The sequence below is a fragment of the Macrotis lagotis genome, chromosome 1 (genome assembly GCF_037893015.1).
Source record: "Macrotis lagotis isolate mMagLag1 chromosome 1, bilby.v1.9.chrom.fasta, whole genome shotgun sequence".
NCBI classification, from domain to species: domain Eukaryota; kingdom Metazoa; phylum Chordata; class Mammalia; order Peramelemorphia; family Peramelidae; genus Macrotis; species Macrotis lagotis.
The window spans coordinates 263,784,829-263,806,234 of record NC_133658.1 but is presented as its reverse complement, the minus strand read 5'-3'; the positions used below and the strand labels follow the sequence as shown (position 1 = coordinate 263,806,234).

General features: G+C 42.0%; 1 protein-coding gene across 1 annotated transcript; it reads right to left on the bottom strand.

Moving 5' to 3' along the window:
* Nucleotides 1–662: 662 nt before the first annotated feature.
* NPEPL1 (aminopeptidase like 1) lies at nucleotides 663–21,078 on the bottom strand. The gene is made up of 12 exons (XM_074210356.1): nucleotides 20,780–21,078; nucleotides 19,290–19,475; nucleotides 17,439–17,606; nucleotides 15,759–15,848; nucleotides 14,830–14,911; nucleotides 13,466–13,608; nucleotides 12,793–12,870; nucleotides 4,986–5,086; nucleotides 3,438–3,561; nucleotides 2,967–3,143; nucleotides 2,285–2,395; nucleotides 663–1,598 (listed from the first exon to the last, which is right to left on the bottom strand). The coding sequence occupies exons 1-12, from the start codon at nucleotides 20,927–20,929 to the stop codon at nucleotides 1,443–1,445; spliced, it is 1,566 nt and encodes a 521-aa protein (XP_074066457.1). The 5' UTR covers nucleotides 20,930–21,078; the 3' UTR covers nucleotides 663–1,442.
* Between the last annotated feature and the right edge of the window lie 328 nt (nucleotides 21,079–21,406).

Genomic DNA, 21,406 nt, shown 5'->3' with positions numbered 1-21,406 from the left:
TCTCTCTGAACCAGTAACTAGAGCTCTTGTTAGACAGATTAGCTCAGAACAATCATGTTGTGTTTCCTATACTCAGACTGACAAGGAAAAATCAAACAAAGCACTCTACAAGGAGATGAGACCTTGGTTTCAGTCTTGGCTTTGCCACTAGGTAGCTGAGAGAATGCTGTAATGTAATCCATCCTCTGTGCATTTCATGGCCAGGCCCAGGTCTGTGTAATGCAAGTGAAGGGCTAGTTAGTCTCTCTAAGGTTGACATTCCACAGTTTTCAGAAAGGAAAGAGGGGCCTGATAGAAGATAGAAATCAATTCTGAGCACATATGCTACATAGTCAATGATATTATCAGAGAGTTATTTTCCAAAAGGACCTCATTCTTCTAGGATTCTTGAGACTACCATCATATATAACTTCATTCACATAAGTTCTCCATTCAAGCAGAGTATGTTATAACCCATCCACATTTAGTTTGGGTAATAGAGGTATTTTGGACAAAAAATGTTTAGCCCTAATAGGAATGGTCTTTGGATGGCAGATGTACACCAAGCTTTTTCATTTTGGTAGGATCTGCCAGAGTTTATTCAGTGAAGATATACAGCACTGTAGAGCTTAGGTCACCCCCTACACCAATGTTAAGGAAAAAAAGTCCAAAAATCAGTCAGAGAGGATTGATGTATTTGGATTTAATAAAATCTTAAGAAATTATATAAGTAGCCAGAGCAAAAGAATCCTTTCACTCTGTAGACGAAACTGATTCTCAAGTCTGGATCCATCATAGTTAATATTTTCTGTCCTTCCAAAGGGAAGTACTAGCTGAAGATGTGGCCTGGTCTAGGCTCTGTGCACCTTTTCTCTGGGCAGCAGGATAAAAGGACAGGTAGAGCACTTCACAGAAGGTGAGAGACCTGCAGCCAGCAGTGGAGGCTATATGATGTACTGGGCTCTGGGGCTGCTGATGCTAAAGAGATGCAACCAGGGGAGCTCCTTCCTCCTGCCTGCATTTTGAAATGCAGAAGCTGCTGCAAGAACCTGAGTCATGGCAGCTGAGTGAATAATGCTTTCCTAGGCAACTGCTTTGCAGGACTACAGACTCAGAGCACAGATAGGCTGAAGTGACACTGTGAGGTCACAGTGAAGGTCATGCTCTCCTTCTGTTTTTTGGGAGTTAGTGAAGTTTGCAAAAGCCAAGGGGGTCGAATTGTTAGCTAACTGTGTGAACCAGTATCTCACACAAAAATAAGCCCAAATCACCCCTGACCCTCCCTTCCCCCCCAACCCCCAAACCTCTTAAAAAGTAGGAAGGAGCAATTTCATCATCATGACAGTAAAAAAATTCCAATCTCTAATGTGGAATCTTGCAGTTGCTTAAAATTAATCAGTGCAAAGTGAGGTAAGAGACCCTATAGGTGTCTGGGCCCTGGGGGTAGGCTAAGGTAGGGAGGATCACACCAGGCGCCGCCTTTTGCAGTCTCTCTCCATCTCTCCCTGAGAGTCTGGATCTTCACCCAAAGGAGACACCAAGTTCAGGAGTGGATCTTCAGAGGCTCCACCAAAGAGAGACAGTAAGAGGGCCACACCATAACCTGTAGCTCGCTCCCCCTAGAAGCAAACCAGTAACAGGACTGAATCTAGAGCATGAAGATGCACCTTCCTATAAGTATCATGAGGAAAGTAATGATTCTGCTGCTGCTTTTGAGAATTAAGTCACAGTGTAGGCATAAATCAATTTTAAGTTTTCTTTGGACTATCTTCAACTATTTCCTATGGGCATAAAAATCCAGGTGGCTATAATAGATTTATGAACAAATGGCTTCCTTCAAGCACTTTCATCTTCTACTGGGTGAAGGAAGTTGAACTCAGCTGTGTCTGCATCACTTCCCACCCCTAGCTTTCTGCTAGGCTAGGAATATAGCAGGAGGTTAAGGGGCCCAACACACTGTGGAATCCCAAGGTAAGGACATAGGTTGTATGTTGATGGTTCTATTCTAGGGAGACTCAATTCTGGGGCAAGCCACCCATGGTGATATTCTGAGCCACTCTGAATGAGTCTCACACAACATGCTTCTGGTTAACTTGAACCGCAGCAAAAATGGCCAGAAAATATCCCAAGAGTATGGAAGGAAAAAGTCTTGGCTGAAAGGAATTGGAGTTTTATATGAAATGTAAATGTAGGATAATTGAAGAAATATTTTCAATTTCATTATCAATCAAGAGGCAGAAGAGAAAGCAATGCCAAATAAACACATAATGATTAAGAACAGAATATGGAAGTTCCAGTTACTCACTGCATGCACTGGGGAAGCAATATCCAGGTGAACCCATACACCAGGCCAGTCAAAGCCAATGTGGGAGGCAATGAAGAGGCCAGCACAGGAGCTGGGGCTGTTGTCCCGATCCTGGGAAGAGTTTAAAATGTTACACTTTGCAGAGGGGTCTTACTAGTTTGCAGAATGGAGGTGAGAATTTATAAGAAGGCCTCCTTATTGCAAGTGAGACTGCTTTCTAGTGTTACTCTATAGCTCTAGAGCTGAAGTCTGTCTTGCTCACTTCCAGGGAGTATGGAAGTCTTGGGAAATTCATTCCACAGTAACCACAGAATCAAAGGGCAGGATACAAAGTTCCCAAACATCAAAAAAAGTTTTATTCAATTACTTATAATGTGCAAGCATGAGGGGTTGGGGCGGGTGGTAGGGAGGAGAGGAATGGTAAGAGTACGGAGAGGTGGGAATACAAACAATCTTAATACAAAGTCCCTACCTCTGAAGGGTCTAGCTGGAGAGACAAGACATGTATGCAAAGATATACAAATCTTCAATCCAAGATATACCAAATGGTTCAATGCCCTCCCTTTTCTGTGCCCCTGAACTCCCCCTTAGCACACTTAGCTCAGTCACTGGTAGCCTGCCTTCCTTGTATGCGTGTCAGTCAATGCTGCTAATTTGATGAAGATTCTGAACATGAACCTACCGCCACTGAATTCTTCATATCTGCAACAGCAGAGGTAAATTCACTGAAATGAAGTTCTGGGCAGTAGACCAAAGGGTGCACCAAGTCTCCACAGTTCCTCCCAGCTTTCACACATGCTGCTTCCCACTCTTCACTGTTGGTGAGTACAGCGGCGTGGTACTTCCCTGTGGCAATTCCCTAGAATTGAGGGGAGGAGAGAAAAGGAAGATAGCAAGAAGAAAGCAGGGACAAAAATCAAAGAAATACAGAAAGGGACAGGGAGAGATAGAAAGAGAGAAGATGGCCTTACCTGCCTGTTTACCAAACCACAGACATCTTGCCCACCTCAGCCTCAGTCTGTTAAGGTGTGAGATACAGAAGAAATACAGCTTCCCTCCCTGCCACTTTCAAAGGGATGCCCTTTGGGTCATTTGGAGAGTTATAGGATCAACAATCCAAGGATTAGGAATACAGAGTCAGAGCCTCCCATACCTGAGCTCCAGTAAGCGTAGCCATATCTAGAATGATGTCAGCCCCTAGGTCCTTGCAGGCATAGGACACTCCATCAGCAAGCACCAGTCTGCCTTCGGCATCTGTGTTGTTGATTTCCACAGTCCTGGGGATAAAGAGCTCATTCTAATTCTGTAATAAGACTCTAAGTTATTTACAGGCCCCCTGGAAATGGAAGTGTCCAATTGTAATGCCCTTAAGTTACACAAAACTTTACAGTAAGAGTTTACTGATACAATCTCACATGATCTATATAACCATCTAATGAATAGAAACTGTGATACCTATTTTTTTAAAAATTTTATTTAAGGCAATCGAGTTAAGAATAACTTGCCCACACACAGCTAGGCAATTATTAAGTGTTTGAGGCTGGATTTGAATTCAGGTCCCTCTGACTCCAGGGCTGGTGCTCTATCCACTGTGCCACCTAGCTGCCCCCTCCAACTAGTTGCCCCTATGATGCCCATTTAACAAATGAGGAAACTAAGTCTCTGAAAGTTGAGGGGAGGGCTATCCAAGATGAGCAGTGCTGTGTACATGGTATCCTACTGTTTTTATTTAGCTTAACTTCAAAAGACTCAAAGTACTATCTGAGAAGGGTCCTCCTGCCTCAAAAAGCTATCAAGCCAAGAAGTTCTCAGTTAATCGTACTGTTGCCTGTCTCTGGACAAGTTTATCTGCATATGAGTCAGAATTGTTCACAGCCAAAGAGTTCTGTTTGCTGGTAAGACTATGAATGGCAATACTGAAGCAGTATGATCTGGAAGGACTCCTGAATCCGGAGAGCTGGTTTCTAGTTTTGGGTCTGCCAGTGACTTGTTCTGGGACCCTGGGGCAAGCTGCTTTACTGCATCAGGTACCTGTTTCTTCCTAGAATGAAAATATACCACCTGTCCTTACCTACATCCTAGGGGAAAAGTAAGTAGATGAGAAAACACAATGACAATACAAATTCCAGATCAACATTTTCCAAACTGTATTGTACAGAATCACATAGATATTCTGTGTGATGTGCCTATGGGTGCTGTCAGGAAAATGTCAAATCCTAATGGTTATTCCCTTCTAAAATATTAACTGTATAATTATGAATTGATAAAGAAAATGCTTCTTATGTGTTTCAATGTTTCCATAGGCAGGTTTAATTGCCACCATTTCATTCCAAATTTCTTTGCCCACACTTCAGAAGCTTCCATGATTCCAGTTTTGTGACCACTGAATGGTCACTGAAACTTTCTAAGGTTCAACTTCCTCATCTGTAAAATGATGGGATGGGGGTTTCATGATCTCTAAAGTCCCTCTAAGCCCTACGATCCTTCAGTCAACAGACAAAATCCAAAGTATTCTCCTGCCATGAAAGTTTGAAGACATTGTGCCATGGAAATAAAGAAGACTACAATGCTATGGTGCCTCTGACAGAAACTGGTGGTGAAATATGCATTGGATGGAATGGGAGGGAAAATAAAAGGTTGAAGCTGAACACAAAGTTGTATGGAAAAGACACATTCAAGGAAAGGACAGAGACAACCTTACTTTCCTGAGTACAGCAGGTGAATATCATCAGGTCTGGTTGCATTCGGCCCCACAGAGTTCTCAGCCAAGCAAAACACAGCATGAAGGTTGTCTTTGAAGCCCTGAAAGAAGGTAAACGCGATGGCTGGGAGTAAGCCAAGAGGACTCAGTCATGGCCTGCCAGGACTTTAGGAGAACTCTCTCATATCACACTCAAGCCCTATTTTTCTGTTGGTCTCCTCAGTCCTGCAGGGGGACTCCATGGGGCACAAGGCTGCAAGAATGAAAACCAAATAGGGTTTTTAAAGTCTAAACATCTATGTCTAGAGAAAGAACTCACTAGACTTTGTTTTCCCCATTAAGTAAGACAAAGAGACTGAGCTAAGAGCAAGACTGGTCTTTAACCTCACTAAGAAGATTTGCTTAGGGAACCATTTCTCATGTACCTGGACTTGGAAATTTGGCCCATTTCCCTGACAAAAGCAAAAATGCTTTGAAAAAAAAATTTGTGTTAGAACACCCTGAAAAGTCCCACCCAACCACTTTTCATTTCCCTTCCTCATATTGAACCAGGAGCAACCTTCATCCTTCCCAAACTCCAGGATGTCTGCCCCTACCCTAACCAACATTCCTTTTCTCTGTCAGCTTCAAAAGGCTCTATGGTAAATGCTAGTATTAGATTAAATATTCCTCTTTGTACCTTGGGATGGTTGATTGCTCAATTGAGGGTGTGAAATGTAGCTGCTAATCTCACATGAATCCTTTGCTGCCCCAAACCACTGTGAGATGAAGGCAGAACATATCCAGTTTATGGATGGGGAAATTAGGGCTCAGAAGTTAAAATGACTGGCCTAATAATGCCACACAGTTAAATTGCAAAACTGAAACTAGAAGTAAAGTTTTCTACATTGAAATTTAGGGCTTTGGCAATATAGCTTATGGAACCAGCAAAGGCAAAATGCTTTTTAGAAAATGTCCCAGACCTCATCAGATAAGTGATCAAAGAATATGAACAAAGAGTTCTCCAAAAAAAAAAAAAGAATAACAAATTATTAAGTACTATATAAATTACTCCAAATCATTTATGAAAGAATTTCAAATCTAAATAACAGATTTCACCTTATACCCAACAACTGCAAATTATTAAAGATGACAAAAGATGGGAATAGTCTTTTGGTTGTGGAAAGAGGTATACATATCAGTGCTGGTGGAGTTGCAAATCAGTGTAGCCATTCTGAAAAGCAATCTGAAAAAAATTACTAAAATATTCATGCTTTTGATTCCACTATTAGGCAAATGCAGCCTAAGGAGGTCAGACATATAAAGAAATGTTCCATATATATATATACCAAAATACTTATAGCTGTACTTTTTGTAGTATCAAAGAACTGAAGAAAAAATGGCTATCTGTTGATTGGAAAATTCCTAAACAATACTAATGTGATGGAATATTATTGTACTATAAGGAATGAATATGAAGATTATATGGGAAAACTCATGAATTGATAGAGTGAAAAAAGAATTAACAAAACAATAGATATACAACGATGACAACAATGTAAATGGAAACAGCAACAACAAAAGTCAAAACTGAATGCTGAAAAATTATAATGACTAAACTTGGTTCCTGAAGAAGAGGTGTGAAAATGTACCTTCCTCCCTTCTTACTTTTTTTTAGGGTTTTTTTTTTTTTGCAAGGCAAATGGGGTTAAGTGGCTTGCCTAAGGCCACACAGCTAGGTAATTATTAAGTATCTGAGACCGGATTTGAACCCAGGTACTCCTGACTCCAGGGCCAGTGTTTTATCCACTGTGCCACCTAGCCGCCACCCCCCCACTTCTTTATAATGGTAGGGAATTGGAAAGGGCAGGACCCAGCATATACTGGCAGATCTGACAGACAAGTTGATTAGTTTTTTTGAATAGCTTTTCCCTACCTCCTTTGTTCCAAGGGATGGCTCTCCCTGTTGGAGAGTTAGGAGCAATACAATGGGAAATGAAAAACAATGCAAAAACAGAAGACACAATAAAAGTTAAAATTAAAAACTGATTCCAATATATTCCATAAGAAGACCGAGATGATTCCCTCCCTTTTAGGAGGCAGGGAGGGGTCAGCAATTTGGTAAACTTCCAGGATATATGGTTATCCCAGCATGTTCTGATAAGCATCACTACATTGGGCAAAACTAAATGGAATAATTTCCTTTTAAAGATTCAATATATGCCCCAATGGGAGGTTTTGTTCTATGTCCAAGTCTGCCTAATAGTATAAGGCATCTTTGTTATTCATTACAGAGAAGCTTAATCCAAGGCTTTCAGCAGGTTAATTTAATAAACATCAATTGAGTGTCAACTGTATGCAGAACATTCTGCTAGGAGCTTACATAAGATATTACCTCTGCTATTAGGAAGTGAAATCGTGTTTATGTGTGATTGTGTGTGTTTGTGCATGTTGGCACAGAGGCGGAGAGTGCTAAGATCAAACATATACAGGAATGCAGAGTTCTAGGGAAAGCAAAGAAGCTAATCTGGCCATAATGTGGCCAGACTGAGCTGGAATCCTTGGAATGTAGTGGACTAGCACATCAAGATAGTAGATTAAGGACAGACACCTAGCTGACATTCCTCCCAACAATTCTCTCCAAAAACCTTTGGCCAGTTGAAAGGTGAGATATTTTTCTAGTCTAAGACAACTTAAAAAGTCAGCAGGTCTTTCCAGAGTCCACACAAGTGGTGAGAACAGCTGTAGGAGCACTCAGACCAGAGATGTTAAGAGGGTCAGACAACTGATCAGAAAACAGATAATGGGATCCTTTGTTGGCACTGGGTACAGCTGGTATTGATGGGCAACTCTTCTGCTGAACACAGTCCTGGGTCGAAGTTTCAGGGTGGCGAAAAGCACTAAAGGTCAGTCCCAAGGGAGCAGGGACTCTTGATCACAGTTGCAAAGCAAAGAGGAGTGCTAATGCTTGTGACTGGAGGGGATCAGAGGCTCTTCCTGGGTAAAGACCAGGAGAGCAGTACCTTGGAAGCACCAAAAATTTGCAGCTCTGAAAATAATGGCATAAAAAAGCCTGGGGCTTGGAATAGTGCTTCCTCACCTCAGGTGAGAAGGGTCCAACTTGAACATAAAGCACAAAGTCAACAAATAGGCTAAAAAAGAAATAAACAATAAAAAAGAATATGATCATAAAAAAACCACCATGGTGGCAAGGAAGACCAAGATATAAAATAGAAGACAACACTGTGAAAGAAAACAGGTACAGTCTCAAAGGAAAATGCTAAATGCATCTAAACCCAACAAGAAGTTCTGGAAGAGTTAAAGAGATAAGAGTCATAGAGGAAAAACTGGGAAAAGAAATGAGTAATACAAGAAAATTAATGAAAAGAGATTAAACAGCTTGATAAAAAAGGCACACACACAAAAAAATGAAAGAAAATGACACCTTAAAATACTGAGCTAGCCAAATGGTTAAGAACAACAAAAATCCATAGAAGAGAATTCTTTGAAGCAGAATTGGTCAAATGGAAAAAGGGGTACAAAATCTCAATGAAGAAAATAATTCCTTAAAAATTAGAATTAGGCAAATGGGAGCTACGGACATCACAAGAATTCATGAAATAAAAGAAAATCAAAAGGATGAAAAACAGAAGAAAATGTGAGTTATCTTACTGAAAAAACTATTATCCTGGAAAACAGAGACAGGAGAAAGAGCTTCAGAATTGCAGGACTACCTGAAAATCATGATCAAAGAAAGAGCCTAGACATCCTATTTTAAGATATCATCTAGGGAAAACTGCCTTGAATTCTAGAACCAGAGGGTAAAACAGTCTCAGAATCCACCATTAACCTCCTAAAACGATCCCCAAATAAAAACCATCAGGAATATTATAGCCAAATTCCAGAGCTCCCAGGTCAAAAATAGAAACAATTCAAATACCGTGGAGTCAAAAGTCAAGATCACACAAAATTTGCCAGCTTCCACATTAAAGCAGGACTTTTGGATATGATATTTCAGGAGGCAAAGGAGATAGGATCACAATCAAGAATAACTTACCCAGCAAAATTGAGAGTAATCCTTCAGGGAAAAAAAATAGATACTTAAAGAAATAGATGACTATCAAGCATTCCTGATGAAAAAACCCAGTGCTGAATAGAAAAATTTGACATTCAAGGGAAGAACAAAAAGGTAAATATGAAAAGACTAATCATAAGGGACTCAGTAAAGTTAGACTGTTTGCATTCCTATATGGGGAAGTTAAAAGGAGTTCATGTGGAGGGCATGAGTGTGAACTGATTATGCTGGAATGATCTCCAAAAAAAAATTAAGGGTGAGAAAGAGAGATGCACTGGGAGAAGGGAGGTAGAAGTATATAAAAGAGGTGCACAAGAAGAGATTTTACAATGGAGGGGAAAAATGAGAAATGAGAAGTGGGAAGACAATACTTGAACCTCACTCTCATTGGAACTGGCTCAAAGAGGGAAAAATTTCTCTCTCTCTCTCTCTCTCTCTCTCTCTCTCTCTCTCTCTCTCTCTCTCTATATATATATATATATATATATATATATATATATATATATATACACACACACACACATGCACACAGAGAGTGTATATGGAAATGTAATTTACCTAGAAAGAAAAAAAGCAGGGAAGGGAATAAAGAAAAAGGGGAAGGGAAGATAAAAGGGAAGGGAAATTAAGCCAGAAGCAAAACTTTTTAAGATTTTTAAGATGGATAGGATAGACTTTTAAGGATGGATAAGATGAAAGAAGAGAAAAAAAGAAAAACAGAAGGAAATGAGAGGAAGAAAAATGATGTGGCAAAGACATAATAAACCAATCTTGGGAAGTAACTGACTGGCTAAAGAGTCGGGAGACAAAGGGTTGAAGATGATTGTAACAGTGTTAACTAAAGTTACTAAAAGGGTCATGATAATATTGTCATTCATTTCATAATTCCTGTTCATGATTCCTAAGCTTTTTAGATTTTTTTAAAAACTTTAAATAATTTGTTTTGAGGAATATAATTTGAATTATTTTCAAAATAGTTCAACTTGGAAGTAACCATCTAATTTGGTTTTATTATATTATTAACTTAAAAGAGAGAGATAGAACAAAGAGTCACCTGCATTAGGATGATAACTGAATCTATTTACTGATAAGATCATTGAGCAAGGAGAAGGTGGCCCAGAACAGAGACTTGAGAGACACTTTAAATTAGGGGACAGGACATGGATAACGACCCAGCAAATGAGACTGAAATAGCTGGACAGGCAGGAGAAAGGAGTGTCATGAAGAAGGCAGGAAGATAAAGGACTTGGAAAAAGTCACAATGGGGGCATCTAGGTGAGGCAGTGGATGCACCTGGCCCTTGAGCCAGGAGAACCTGAGTTCACATCCAGTCTAGGACACTTGTTAATTACCTAGCTGTGTGACTCTGGGTAAATCAATTAATCCCATTGCCTTGCAACCCCTCCCCCCATCACCAAAAAAAAAAAAAAAGGAAAAGAAAAAGTCACAATGCTTTGCAGCCAAGAGATAACTGGTAACTAAAACTTTCTGACTGTTACTCATATTAGAACTGGAGACTATAAGATTATAGAATTAGAGCCAAAAGGGACCACTGAGGCTGACTAATCTAATCCACGTATTATAGATATGATACTGCAGCCAAAAGAGGTTAAGTGACTTGCTCTGATTGATAATGGTAATAATAGGAGAGTCAGGATTCAAATGCAAGTCTTTGACTCTAGCATCCTTTCTACTCCCATCATGTTGCTTCTCATCACATCAACCCTCTTCCTTGACCCCTGGTTGAGAATTCACTCTTCTCCAATTACTTAGTTGACCTAGTTAACAGAATTTCTCTGGTGTTTTTAAGAATGTTTTTGTAAGTTTCCCTGGGAAAGGACATGTTCAAGTCCACAAAAGTATCAAGGGAAGCACAGCTATCCATGTTCACATTCATTTAAAATGTAGCAGCCTCTTGGTGCATGGAACTCTGCATATGATTTATGAAAATTCTATCACATTAACAACTGAACAAAGATGTTCTCCAGCTCTCTCCAAGCTGGTTTCAGTTGTGGGTCTCCATTAATTCACAAAGTTAACATTTCTCTAACATCAAATGGGACTGCTATGGTTTCAATACAAAGTGAAAAGCATAATTCAGGGTTGAGGAACTGGAATTTGGCATCTCATCATATCCTGTGCAGATCTTCCACATTAATCTAGAAGGATGAAAACTTTGAGCCTCCAATACTTCTTGGAGGAAAATCATTGCTTAATAAAACTAAGTTATCTCTGATTTATAAGGGAGATAAGGATTCCTTTGGCTGCATCTGAATGTTTTCTTTCACAGTGGTTTACAATTGCTATTTCTAGCATCAGAGTTTTGCTGATCTCCTTCCATCTGGCCCAGGGAAGAAACAAATAGTCAACCCATTGCTGAACCACAAACAAAAGTTCCTAACCTATTGGCCGGCCCAGTTTCTCAGACAAAATCATAATCTACTTCTAAAAGCCCCCTTCCCATTTGAATCCAATAGTCTATATGTGATTATTAATTTTGAAGAAGAATGAAATACATTCCAGGATTGAAGGCAGCAGTCTATTTGGGTCCAAAAGGAGAGGGTTCAATCTAAAACCCTCCAGACAAGAGAAGGATCACTTTGAAGAATAAAATTTTAAATCATCTTTTCCCCATTTGATAACTTGGAATCAAGTATCCTGGTGTCCTTCTGACAATGAGAGAAAGCCCTTGTATGACAAACACCATGGGTTCCCAAGGTTCTTGCAACTTCAATTCAGCCACATCCCTCCTGGACCATCAGTAATAAGGCTGGGCAGTGCTAGCTTCTCATGAGTCATTTCCATGCTTAATAAAGGAGTTTTACTGATGAGAAGGGCTGATGGTTGATGAGAGAGGTCAGTGGAAAGCCATGGTGAGTGACAGCTAAGGAATTTAGCTAGACAAAACCCAGGTACCTATATTTGATTTACATTCACAGGCTTGCTCTTTTGTGGAACTATTGTCAAGACACAAGTTAACTTGGGCTTTCAGCTTTGGCATTTTAACCAGAATAACCTCTTCAGGCTTGCAATCCCTCTCATCTGTAGGAATAAACTTGCTTTCTGCTAAGTCAGATACTCACCTATCATGGGATCCATAACCCAATCTCCTACTACTGATGGTGACATAGAATTTAAGTTATTATTGCTATTATCACCTTGATCCAATGCTAGGAGCTACAAACATTCCAGCTCTGACACTTATTTGGTATGAGACTATGGATAAACAAATCACTCCATTTCTATAAAACTGAGCTAATCCTTACACCGTTTCCCTCATAGTGTTTATTAAAAGGTAAGCCCTTTACAACCCTTAAAGATTTTAGTTTGGTTCTGATAAAATAAGAAGAGATGTACAAGGGTTTAAAAAAGAGAAAATTCCTAGGTTTAAGAGATAAATGAAGTATGGAAATCATCTGGTTCAAATGCTTCATCCTGAGACTAAAGGAGAGTGCATTCCAGAAAAGGGAAATGACTTGTCCACTAAGTCACGGATCTGGGGATCTGATGGGGGGACCTGAGCACCATGGCTACCATCCGCATGTGGAGAGACCCCAGCCCGGCCTCATCTGTAAGATAAGAGGACTAAGAAGATGCCTTTCCAAAGTCTCTTTAAAGGCCTGCATTAAGGCCTTTGTCATCACATCCTGCCACTGTTACTGGAAGTCAGGGCTTAGACACCTGGATAGGCTTGAGTAGAGACACCCATGAAGCTTGCGTGCTACAAGTCACAGACCTCTGGAGCTCACTTACTTGTCTGACAGCAGCTCTGAAGGCTCCTAGGACAGCGGCCGCTCCCCCACAGTCACGCTTCATGCCGGGCATGGTGGTCTGTCAGCACCGAGGCAAGAAAAGCAGGTGAAAAAAACAGACACAGTCTGACAGTCCACCCAGTAACTCAAACATATATTCAAAGGTGGGGCCCCAGCCTCCAGGATCCTTCCCACTTCCGCTTGCATGTAATAATCTATGATCTCAAAACCATCCCCAATCACCCAATGACATGATTAGCTATAGCAACCTGTCTGAGATCCCAAGCAAAACTGGTAGAAAGAAGGGAAGAATATTGCTCTAAAATAATTGCTTCATTATCTTGAGCTCATTATTAGTTATACTTCTGCTTGTGCTAGGAGGCCCTTGGCATGCTCCTAGGCTGTGGTGAGGCTAAAGTGGGTATGGCCTAGAAGACCCTTCTTAAGCTATGAGACTGCTGTGCCAGAGACAGAAAACATTACTAAAACCATCAACTCCTCAGAGTGGGCACTGATTTCAATTGCTGATGCCCCTTCTATTCTCTTTCCAATTCAGACATACGTCTAAGACTCCTCAGCTCTAGAAGCAGGGGCATCTAAGAGAAACTTGGCCTAGAGACTCTGGCCCCAGTCACCCCTCAGCATAGGTCTCAAGGGCAGTCGTAGGATCTCACCTTCCCTTTAATGCTGAGCCCCCCAGTGTCATAGACAATGCCTTTACCGACCCAGGCGATGGTCTGGGTGGCACCCTCAGGCATGTGACTGAGAACCGCCAGTGAAGGGGGATGCATAGCAGCTTTGCCAACTCCATAAATACCTATTGGGTAGAAGAGAAATCCTTTGTGAAGCTTCTACCAATCTCCACAGAGACCTAACCATGGTCTTTGGCTCAAATTTATAATATTCTTAGGTATGTACATGTTGCTTCCCCCCAATAGACTGCAAACTCCATGAGGTAAGGAATTGCTTTGTTTCTATCTTTGCAACCCCAGAACCTAACACAGTGCCTGGCTGTTAGTGTTTAATAAATATTTGTTGACTGTTTGATCTGAAGAGGGCATAAAAAAATTTCTTTTAGACCACCTGGGGTGAGAAGCCACCTCTCAGGACACTCGGACTCCATTGTTCAACACCCTCACGGGGGTTCAAAGGATGTAAACTAATTCACTGAATCACAGAGTGAAACTCTGAGACCACCTCTACCTGCTCCAAGTCAGAAGCAAAATACCCCGAAATAGCACTCTACACCAGAGATGTCAATCTCCCAACCTACTCAGAACCAGGTTAAAATGTAAAGGGTAAATGTTTAACAAAATAAATAAATACAATGTAACATAGATAATGTTCATTTGAGATTTTCTAAATCAACAAGTACCTGAAAGAATCCATTTCTATCTGAGTTTAATATCACTGGGCTGGATTTGACTTAAAGACTAAATGAGGTAGAATTCACTACCTCCTAGGGATAATAACCCTTTTGGATAGCTCTAACATAGAGTTACTTGATTCATGTCTAATTCTAATGTCATTTTAAGCAAAGTACTTTCTGGGGCCAAATCTGCTGCAGATAAAAGGAAATTATGTTTTCTTCCAAAGCAAAATGACTTTGGTAAAATGCCCAAAACTTTCTCCCATCAGAAAGTCAATTCCTTACTACTGCCTTCTACATGGGTCTGTCTTAGCTTTTCTATTCTAATCAGTATTGCTAAATTTACTGAATGTTCCCTAAAGAGACAGATTTCTGGAGGGAATAAGTCATATAGTATATTTTTTTTTATTTCTCCTCTGCTACAGGTGAGAACTCAATAAAAAATAACTGAGATGAATAAATTCTCTCCATCTTTTCTATTCCTCCTCCCGAATGACAGGGAGAGTGGAGATTTGAAGACAATTTTAAAGTTCAATGGAACAAACAACCTTTAGAAAGTACAAAGGGTTGAATACTATTGTCTTTGTGATAACCTGACCATGTGGTCAACATACCCAACTAAGCAGGGAGTTGCAGCTAGATGTACTGGGGCCAGTCTTTGGGACCTACCTCCAAATCCTCTCTGCTTCAGTTCCTCATCCCGGATGATGGTTGGAACTATTCCCAGGTCTTTTCCAACTTTTTTAATTTCCTAGAAAAAAATTTTTTTAAGAAAAAAGAAAAAAGACTGAAGATGGATTCAAACTTACTTTTCTAAACACAATGGGCCCTTAAAAGTGTTTTTTGAATGGTTGAAAGTGTCTGCTCTTTCCTGCCTAGACAACAGCTACTGACAGTTGCATCAAATCCATTGGCAGGGAGAGAAAGGTGGCCTCAAAAATAAGGCTCCTCATACCTTTGGGTTAAACCTAGATTAAATATCAGAGGAAAATCATGCTGCTTCTCAATCTACCATGGGATCATGAAGTTAGATAAGAGTGACAATCATCTCTATAGTCTCCATGGCATCCTCAAATCTAAAGTAAAAGCTTTGGTATAAACTATTTACCTAGATGAAATTGCTGATTCTCCCTACCTTCCTAATCCTTTTTGGTCTCTCCCCCCACCAAGAAGAATTTCACCTTGGCTTTAGTATGTTCTTATGTGTTATATACCCCAACTTCCCAACCAGACAATAGGTCTTTCAAGAGAGGGGCTGTGTCTTCTATGTAAATATGGATATTAAAGATGGATAGGACCTCAGATGTCACTTCCTCCTCTTACACACAAGGAAATCAAGGCCTAGGAATGGAAGATGACTTGCCCAAGGACACAGATAATTGTCTTCATATACTCATGGATTTAAGAGCTGGAAGAGACCTTAAGGGTCATCTAATCTGAACCTCTTCACTTTATACATGAGGAAACTAAGGCTTAGAGAGGTTATGTTAGTTATCCAAGGTCACACAGCTAGTAAATGCTAAACTAGGATTTGATTTCAGTTCATCTGACTTCCAATCTTGCCCTGCAGCCTCACATACCAGGAGGGAATAACAAACCTCAAGAAAGTTATCCGTATTCATCTCATTACAAGGTGTGTCTACAATTCGGGCTGCCAGTCTTACACCTTCAGTTGCACTGGTCAAACACTGGAAACACAGAAGGGTCAAAGAGAGAGTCAGCAAGAGGCTAGTGATGCTGAAGGTATGAATAGAGTACTTATTAAACACACACAACATCTGAGGAGCAAACCGCCAACAGAGCAAACATGTTACATTGGAGGCTGTCAGTATAGACTCCCTGAAGATGGAGATGGATGCTCCAAGTCCCCCCTACTCACAACAGATGTCCTTCAATTTAATGACCTGATATTAAGCTGGTTAGAGCAAAATGAATCATTAACTCAACTGAAGCAACCTGATATTAAGCTGGTTAGAGCAAAATGAATCATTAACTCAACTGAAGCAACAGGACAAAGATGGAATTTAGTGGAATAGTATATAAGATATGGCAATGAGGAACAATCATCTTTTCCTGAAAAAAATAGGTAAACAAATTATCTCCCCACTTCACCCCATTCCACCCCCAGCCATACCCTGATTTTTCCATCACTGATGCCAATTTAACTGGATAGGCAATTTTTAGGCAAACAGGGAAATTAATATAGGATTTAAGAACTGTCCATCAGGGAGAAACCTATAGCAAGACACACAGAAACACTGGCTGCTCCAGCTACTTCCTGAACTCCAGAGCTTTCTAAGAGAGAACTTTGCACCTAAACTGACCTCATCAAAGATAAACAAAAATTGTAATGCTGGTTTGACTACTGTTTTGCCCATCCTTTTCTCACCACATTATGTTTGCTCACTGCCTGAGGTGATTTACACAGTTTTCTCTATGCCTCACTGAATTACTTTCAGGGTCTAGAGGACTGAAAATTTAACCTGCTTGTTTAGTTTAATTTTCTATCTTTAAATCTAGATGTAAAAAGGAGGAAAGAATCTGATTTGAAAGAAGTCAATGTGAAAAGGAAAAAGAAAAATGGAATGACTGTGTGTGACTATGTGACAATTAGTGAAGGCTAAGAGGAAAATATAGACATTGGTGAAGTTTCATCGTCTTCTCTGGCTTCATTATGGCAAGCACAGCAGACCAGGGATTTATAAGGCCCAATTCCACGTTTGTTTTCCAATTTACTTTCAAGTTTGATAATAGTATTGGGTTATATGGAGTTAAATTTTTTATTTTTAAAAAAGAGGCTTATTAGCATTTGACAACTTAGATATGAAATATGTCTTTTCAGTCCTGTCAAAATGCACCTATTATCTTTCAATTCAAACCTGTCTGGGAAAATAAGTGAGTTCCCATAGTGCATGGTAGATACTGGAAGCTATCTCCATGCTGAAATCATAGATGTTATTATTGGAATTATCCTGGTTCATTACTCATCTTATCCTGTTGTTCAAGCCCACAGTGCACTCCTCTCAAAGGTAATAAGAAACATTTTCTCTCTGAAGGCTAATGGTTCTAACCCTCCACCTAGAAAAGAGCAGATGTGAGGATTCCTTTTGTATTAGAAAACCAAGGGCCAGGAAGCTGGGCTCCTACAAGAACTTTTTGAGTTCCTTAGCTTTTCCTGGGAAAGCATCACTTCCAAGCCATGAAAAGTACTAATGAGAGCCAGGTTTGTCTGTGCCAGGACTAAGGTCAGAATGAAGCAATATGAATCCAACACCCACTTTTAGAGTAGTCACTTCCACAGGTCCATTGTTCTGTCCAACCAAGAAGAACTCCACAGTGACAGTCTTCTCTGTGCGTCTTGAGGCACTAGATCGGTGTGTGAAAAGAGGAAAAGCTCGGGCCAGGGCACAAGCAGAGGCAAATACTTCTGATCTCTCACAGACCATCTACAACACAAAAATGGGGAAATAAGACAGAAGAAGCCAGAATGTAATTGAACAGTTTCAGGACTGATGATGACTCAAGACTTTTTTTGGTATTGATATTAAAAATTTTTTTAAATTGGTAATAAAAGCCATTGGTATTATCGCTTTTATTTTTAATATCATATTCCTACCTTACCAGTCAACACTCCTTGAGGTCAAGACTGTGTTATTTTTTATATGTAAATAAAGGATTTAGTAAAGGTATAATATGTGTATTATGATGATGATGTTTGTCCTTTGTGCTCAAAGAAAACCATGACATCAGGGAGGTGATGCCATGACAAGCAGGTACACTTGATTTGAGTTGTGCTCCTCTGGAGCAACCTGGGTCCAGTGGTCAGATATAAATCACAACCACTGGCAATAGCCCTGGGTGTGTTTAAGTGAATTGCCCAAGGTCACACAGCTAGCAAGTGTCTGAGGTCAGATTTAAACTTAGGTCCTAGAGTTTTCAAGGCTAGTGCTGTACCCATTGAGCCAACTGGCTGTCCCTACTTTTTTTTGCCCTTATCTCCTTTTGCTACTATGTGCATAACACTATCTTAAGTGCTAGGGATACAAATAGCAAAGTAAGGCAAACTATCTCATTTACTTTTTTATTTTGCTTAGTACTTAGAATAATCAATTGGAACAAAGAAGGGACTTAAAAGATGTTTGCTGAATTAAAAAGGCGAAAATCTTCACTTAAGGTGTGAGAGTGTAGCCCGGACAAAACTTTCGAATATTTTGCTAACTGGGGTGAAGAAAATGTGCCTAGGATCCTAAACCAGATAAAAAAAGAAAATCCAGGACAAAAGAAAATGCAACCTTTCCTACTAAATGTGATCCCTCTTGCCAGTATTCCCTTGTTGAAGAATGAAAAAAGTTTCATTTATTTTTTCCTTTCTGAATAAAAGTGTTATGAAGATTAAATCATAAAATTATAAAATTTTGTACCATGGTAGCCATCTAGTTCATTTGGTTGACCAATAGTATGAAATGATCAGAACCAGGGTGCATGGCACATAAACATTAAGTACTGTCTCATAAACATTAAGTATAATTTAATAATATAGAAGATAAACACAATAATGTAAAGGAAAACAACTCTGAAAGACTACAGAACTCTGATTGATGCTATGACCAATCCTGATTTCAGAAGACTGATGATGAAGTTATGGCTCTTCCCTCTCAACTGAGAGCTGAAAGATGAGATGTAGAATGAGACCTATATATTTAGATGCAGTCAGTCTGCTGATTTATTTTGCTTGACTACTTTGTAACAAGAAAGGGTTTGGGGAGAGGGTAGGATTAATGTGAAATTACATAAAAATAGAAAGGAGAGAATATCAATGAAACATTAAAAAGACACTAAGGAAAAAAATTTTTAAGGTTCAAGAAAGTAACAAATAAGGCAATTTTGTTATTCTCTTGTCAAATTTAATATATATTTTAAAAAACAAACTATATTACATTAGTTCAATTTCATATATAATCTCTTTTTTGTTTTTTAAACATTGGAAATTTTTGTGTTTGATATTGATTGTGACTGATTAAACACATTAATAAAAGGAAAAAAAGATGTAAAACTTCTCAAGGGGAAAAAAAAAAGCAAAAATCTGCCCCCACCTACTTATTCCAGGCAATTTCCCAGGACCCACTTACCAAAATGCATCTGTTGGTTCCCCCTGGAAGGCAATTTCTTACAAGGCGGGTGATGAACTGGGCTGCCGAGGGACTGTTGTGCCGACTCACTCGGGAAGGAAGTGCTGCCACTGTGGCATAGTTCAAGTAGAGAGGACAGCTGTCTGTAGGGTTGGGATTGAGTGTGCCTAATGCAGTCTGCCAAATCTGATAGGAGGGTGGGACAGAGAGAAAGAGAGTACAGGCATGAAAAATCAAAATGCCAGTCGTAAGAGACATTCCTTCATGTGAGCCTGTGCTCTTCTACAAGGCCATGCATTTTCAAGGTTTCTCCATGGCAGTCACTGCTTGCTGGTTAGAAAGAGATGTCACATCTAGGTGGAGTTATGGTTCTTTACCCCCTCGACTCTTCCCCAGATGCCTCTGGTCAAAATTAAAAGGCCAAGCTGGGGCTTGGTTTCTAAATTCTTCTAAATCACAAATGCTTTGAGTCATATTAACTGATGTCCTCAAAAGGACTTCATTCCAAAATTACAAGTAGAAAGTCAGACCCTAAGGATTCCAAGATGCAAAATCGGATAGGAGAAAACTTCAAAGTTGGGCCTGGGTAACAGGAACAGGAAAATCTAACCTCCTTAGACGTGAGTTTCCTAGAGAGACTCAAATCTCTGGCTTTTTTCTCCCTCCTTTTTTCCAAGTGGCATTAAAAGAGGAAGGAGAGGAGGAGCTGGGTCTGGGTGACATCACTCACATCCTCAAAGAACCTCTGGACTCCAGATACCCTGGAGAGCAGCTTATCCAGGCAGAAGGCTAAACCAGAAAAGGAAGGGGGAAGAGTAGCCATGTTCCAGATACAATGTTATCCGGTTCTGAGCACCCGAAGCATGCACTGAGATGTAACAGTGGGTCAGGGCTGAGCTTAAAAGGGGGGGGGGACCCCTTACGTAAAAGGTGAGGGTGGCAGTGGAAAGAGCATGGCAAAGAAGCAGAAAATATGGGTCCCGGGGCCAGATGCGCCTGGCCTCAAGTTTCCCCATCTGTAGGAGGGCTCCAAGCTGTACACAAAGGTAAGAGTTCGGGCGTTCGGGGGCTGCAGATTTCCTCCAGATCACTTCACCCCACGCCCACCCCTGCCCCCTACGGAGTCGGAGCAGAGGGCACTGCCAGGCTCGGACCCCAGGCCCGGAAATCCTGGTGGCCGGGCAGGGCCGGGGTCTGGAGGGGCCGCACCCCCCGGCCCCCTCACGGGGCCCCGCCGTCCCCTTCGGGCCTGGGCCCTCTGCTGCGCCCCCGGCCCCTGGGGTGTGGGTCTTGGCGGGGATCGCCTCGGCCCCGGGCGGTGGGGCGCCGGTCCCTTGGCTACAGTGACAGCCCCCCGGGGGCTCCGCACCGAAGGGGTCCCTGGGCCCCGGGGTGAGCCGCGGGGCGGCCGGGGAGGGCAGAGGGAGGCGGCTGCGTGCAGGGTCCGGGGGCCGCCCGCCGCCCCGCCCGCCCGGCCCGGGCCCGCTCACCTCCTCGGTGACCCGGGGCTGCAGCTTCCCGCGGAGGTGGCTCCAGGGCACACGGTGCAGGTTCTGCAGCTGGCCCAGCAGCAAGACCGGGCGGCTCTGCGGGTCGGCGTCCCCGGCACTCGCCGCGAACTGCAACCCCACGTTCGCCATCTTCGGAGCCCCGGCCCGCCCGGGCCCGCCGGCTGCAGCGCCGCCCCGTCCCTAGGTGCCCGCCGGCCGCGCTCCGCCTCCCCCCCGGCTCCCCCACCGGCCGGGGTTCTCACGCTCGCGAGAACTCGGCCCGGCCGGTGAGGAAGGGGCGGCGGGGGTGGGATCTGCCCGGGGGCGGGGCGAAGGAATGGGGCGGGCTCCGCCTGGAGGGGCGGGGCGGAGGAATGGGCGGGGCGAAGGAATGGGGCGGGCTCCGCCTGGAGGGGCGGGGCGGAGGAATGGGGCGGGGCGGAGGAATGGGGCGGGCTCCGCCTGGAGGGGCGGGCGGAGGAATGGGCGGGGCGAAGGAATGGGGCGGGGCGGAGGAATGGGGCGGGCTCCGCCTGGAGGGGCGGGCGATGGGCGGGCTCCGCCACAGGAAGAGGGAGAATCCTCTGCCAAGGAGAAAGGGAAGCGGGCTCTGGCTTGGCCCAGAGA

Coding starts and splice junctions, on each gene's coding strand:
- NPEPL1 (XM_074210356.1), bottom strand. CDS start 20,929: ATGGCGAACGTGGGGTTGCAGTTCGCGGCGAGTGCCGGGGACGCCGAC. Junction 5,087..12,792: donor TCAGAGCTGCTGTCAGACAA/GTAAGTGAGCTC, acceptor ACCTTCTTTCAG/GGCTTCAAAGACAACCTTCA. Junction 2,396..2,966: donor ATATGAAGAATTCAGTGGCG/GTAGGTTCATGT, acceptor AACTCTTCCCAG/GATCGGGACAACAGCCCCAG.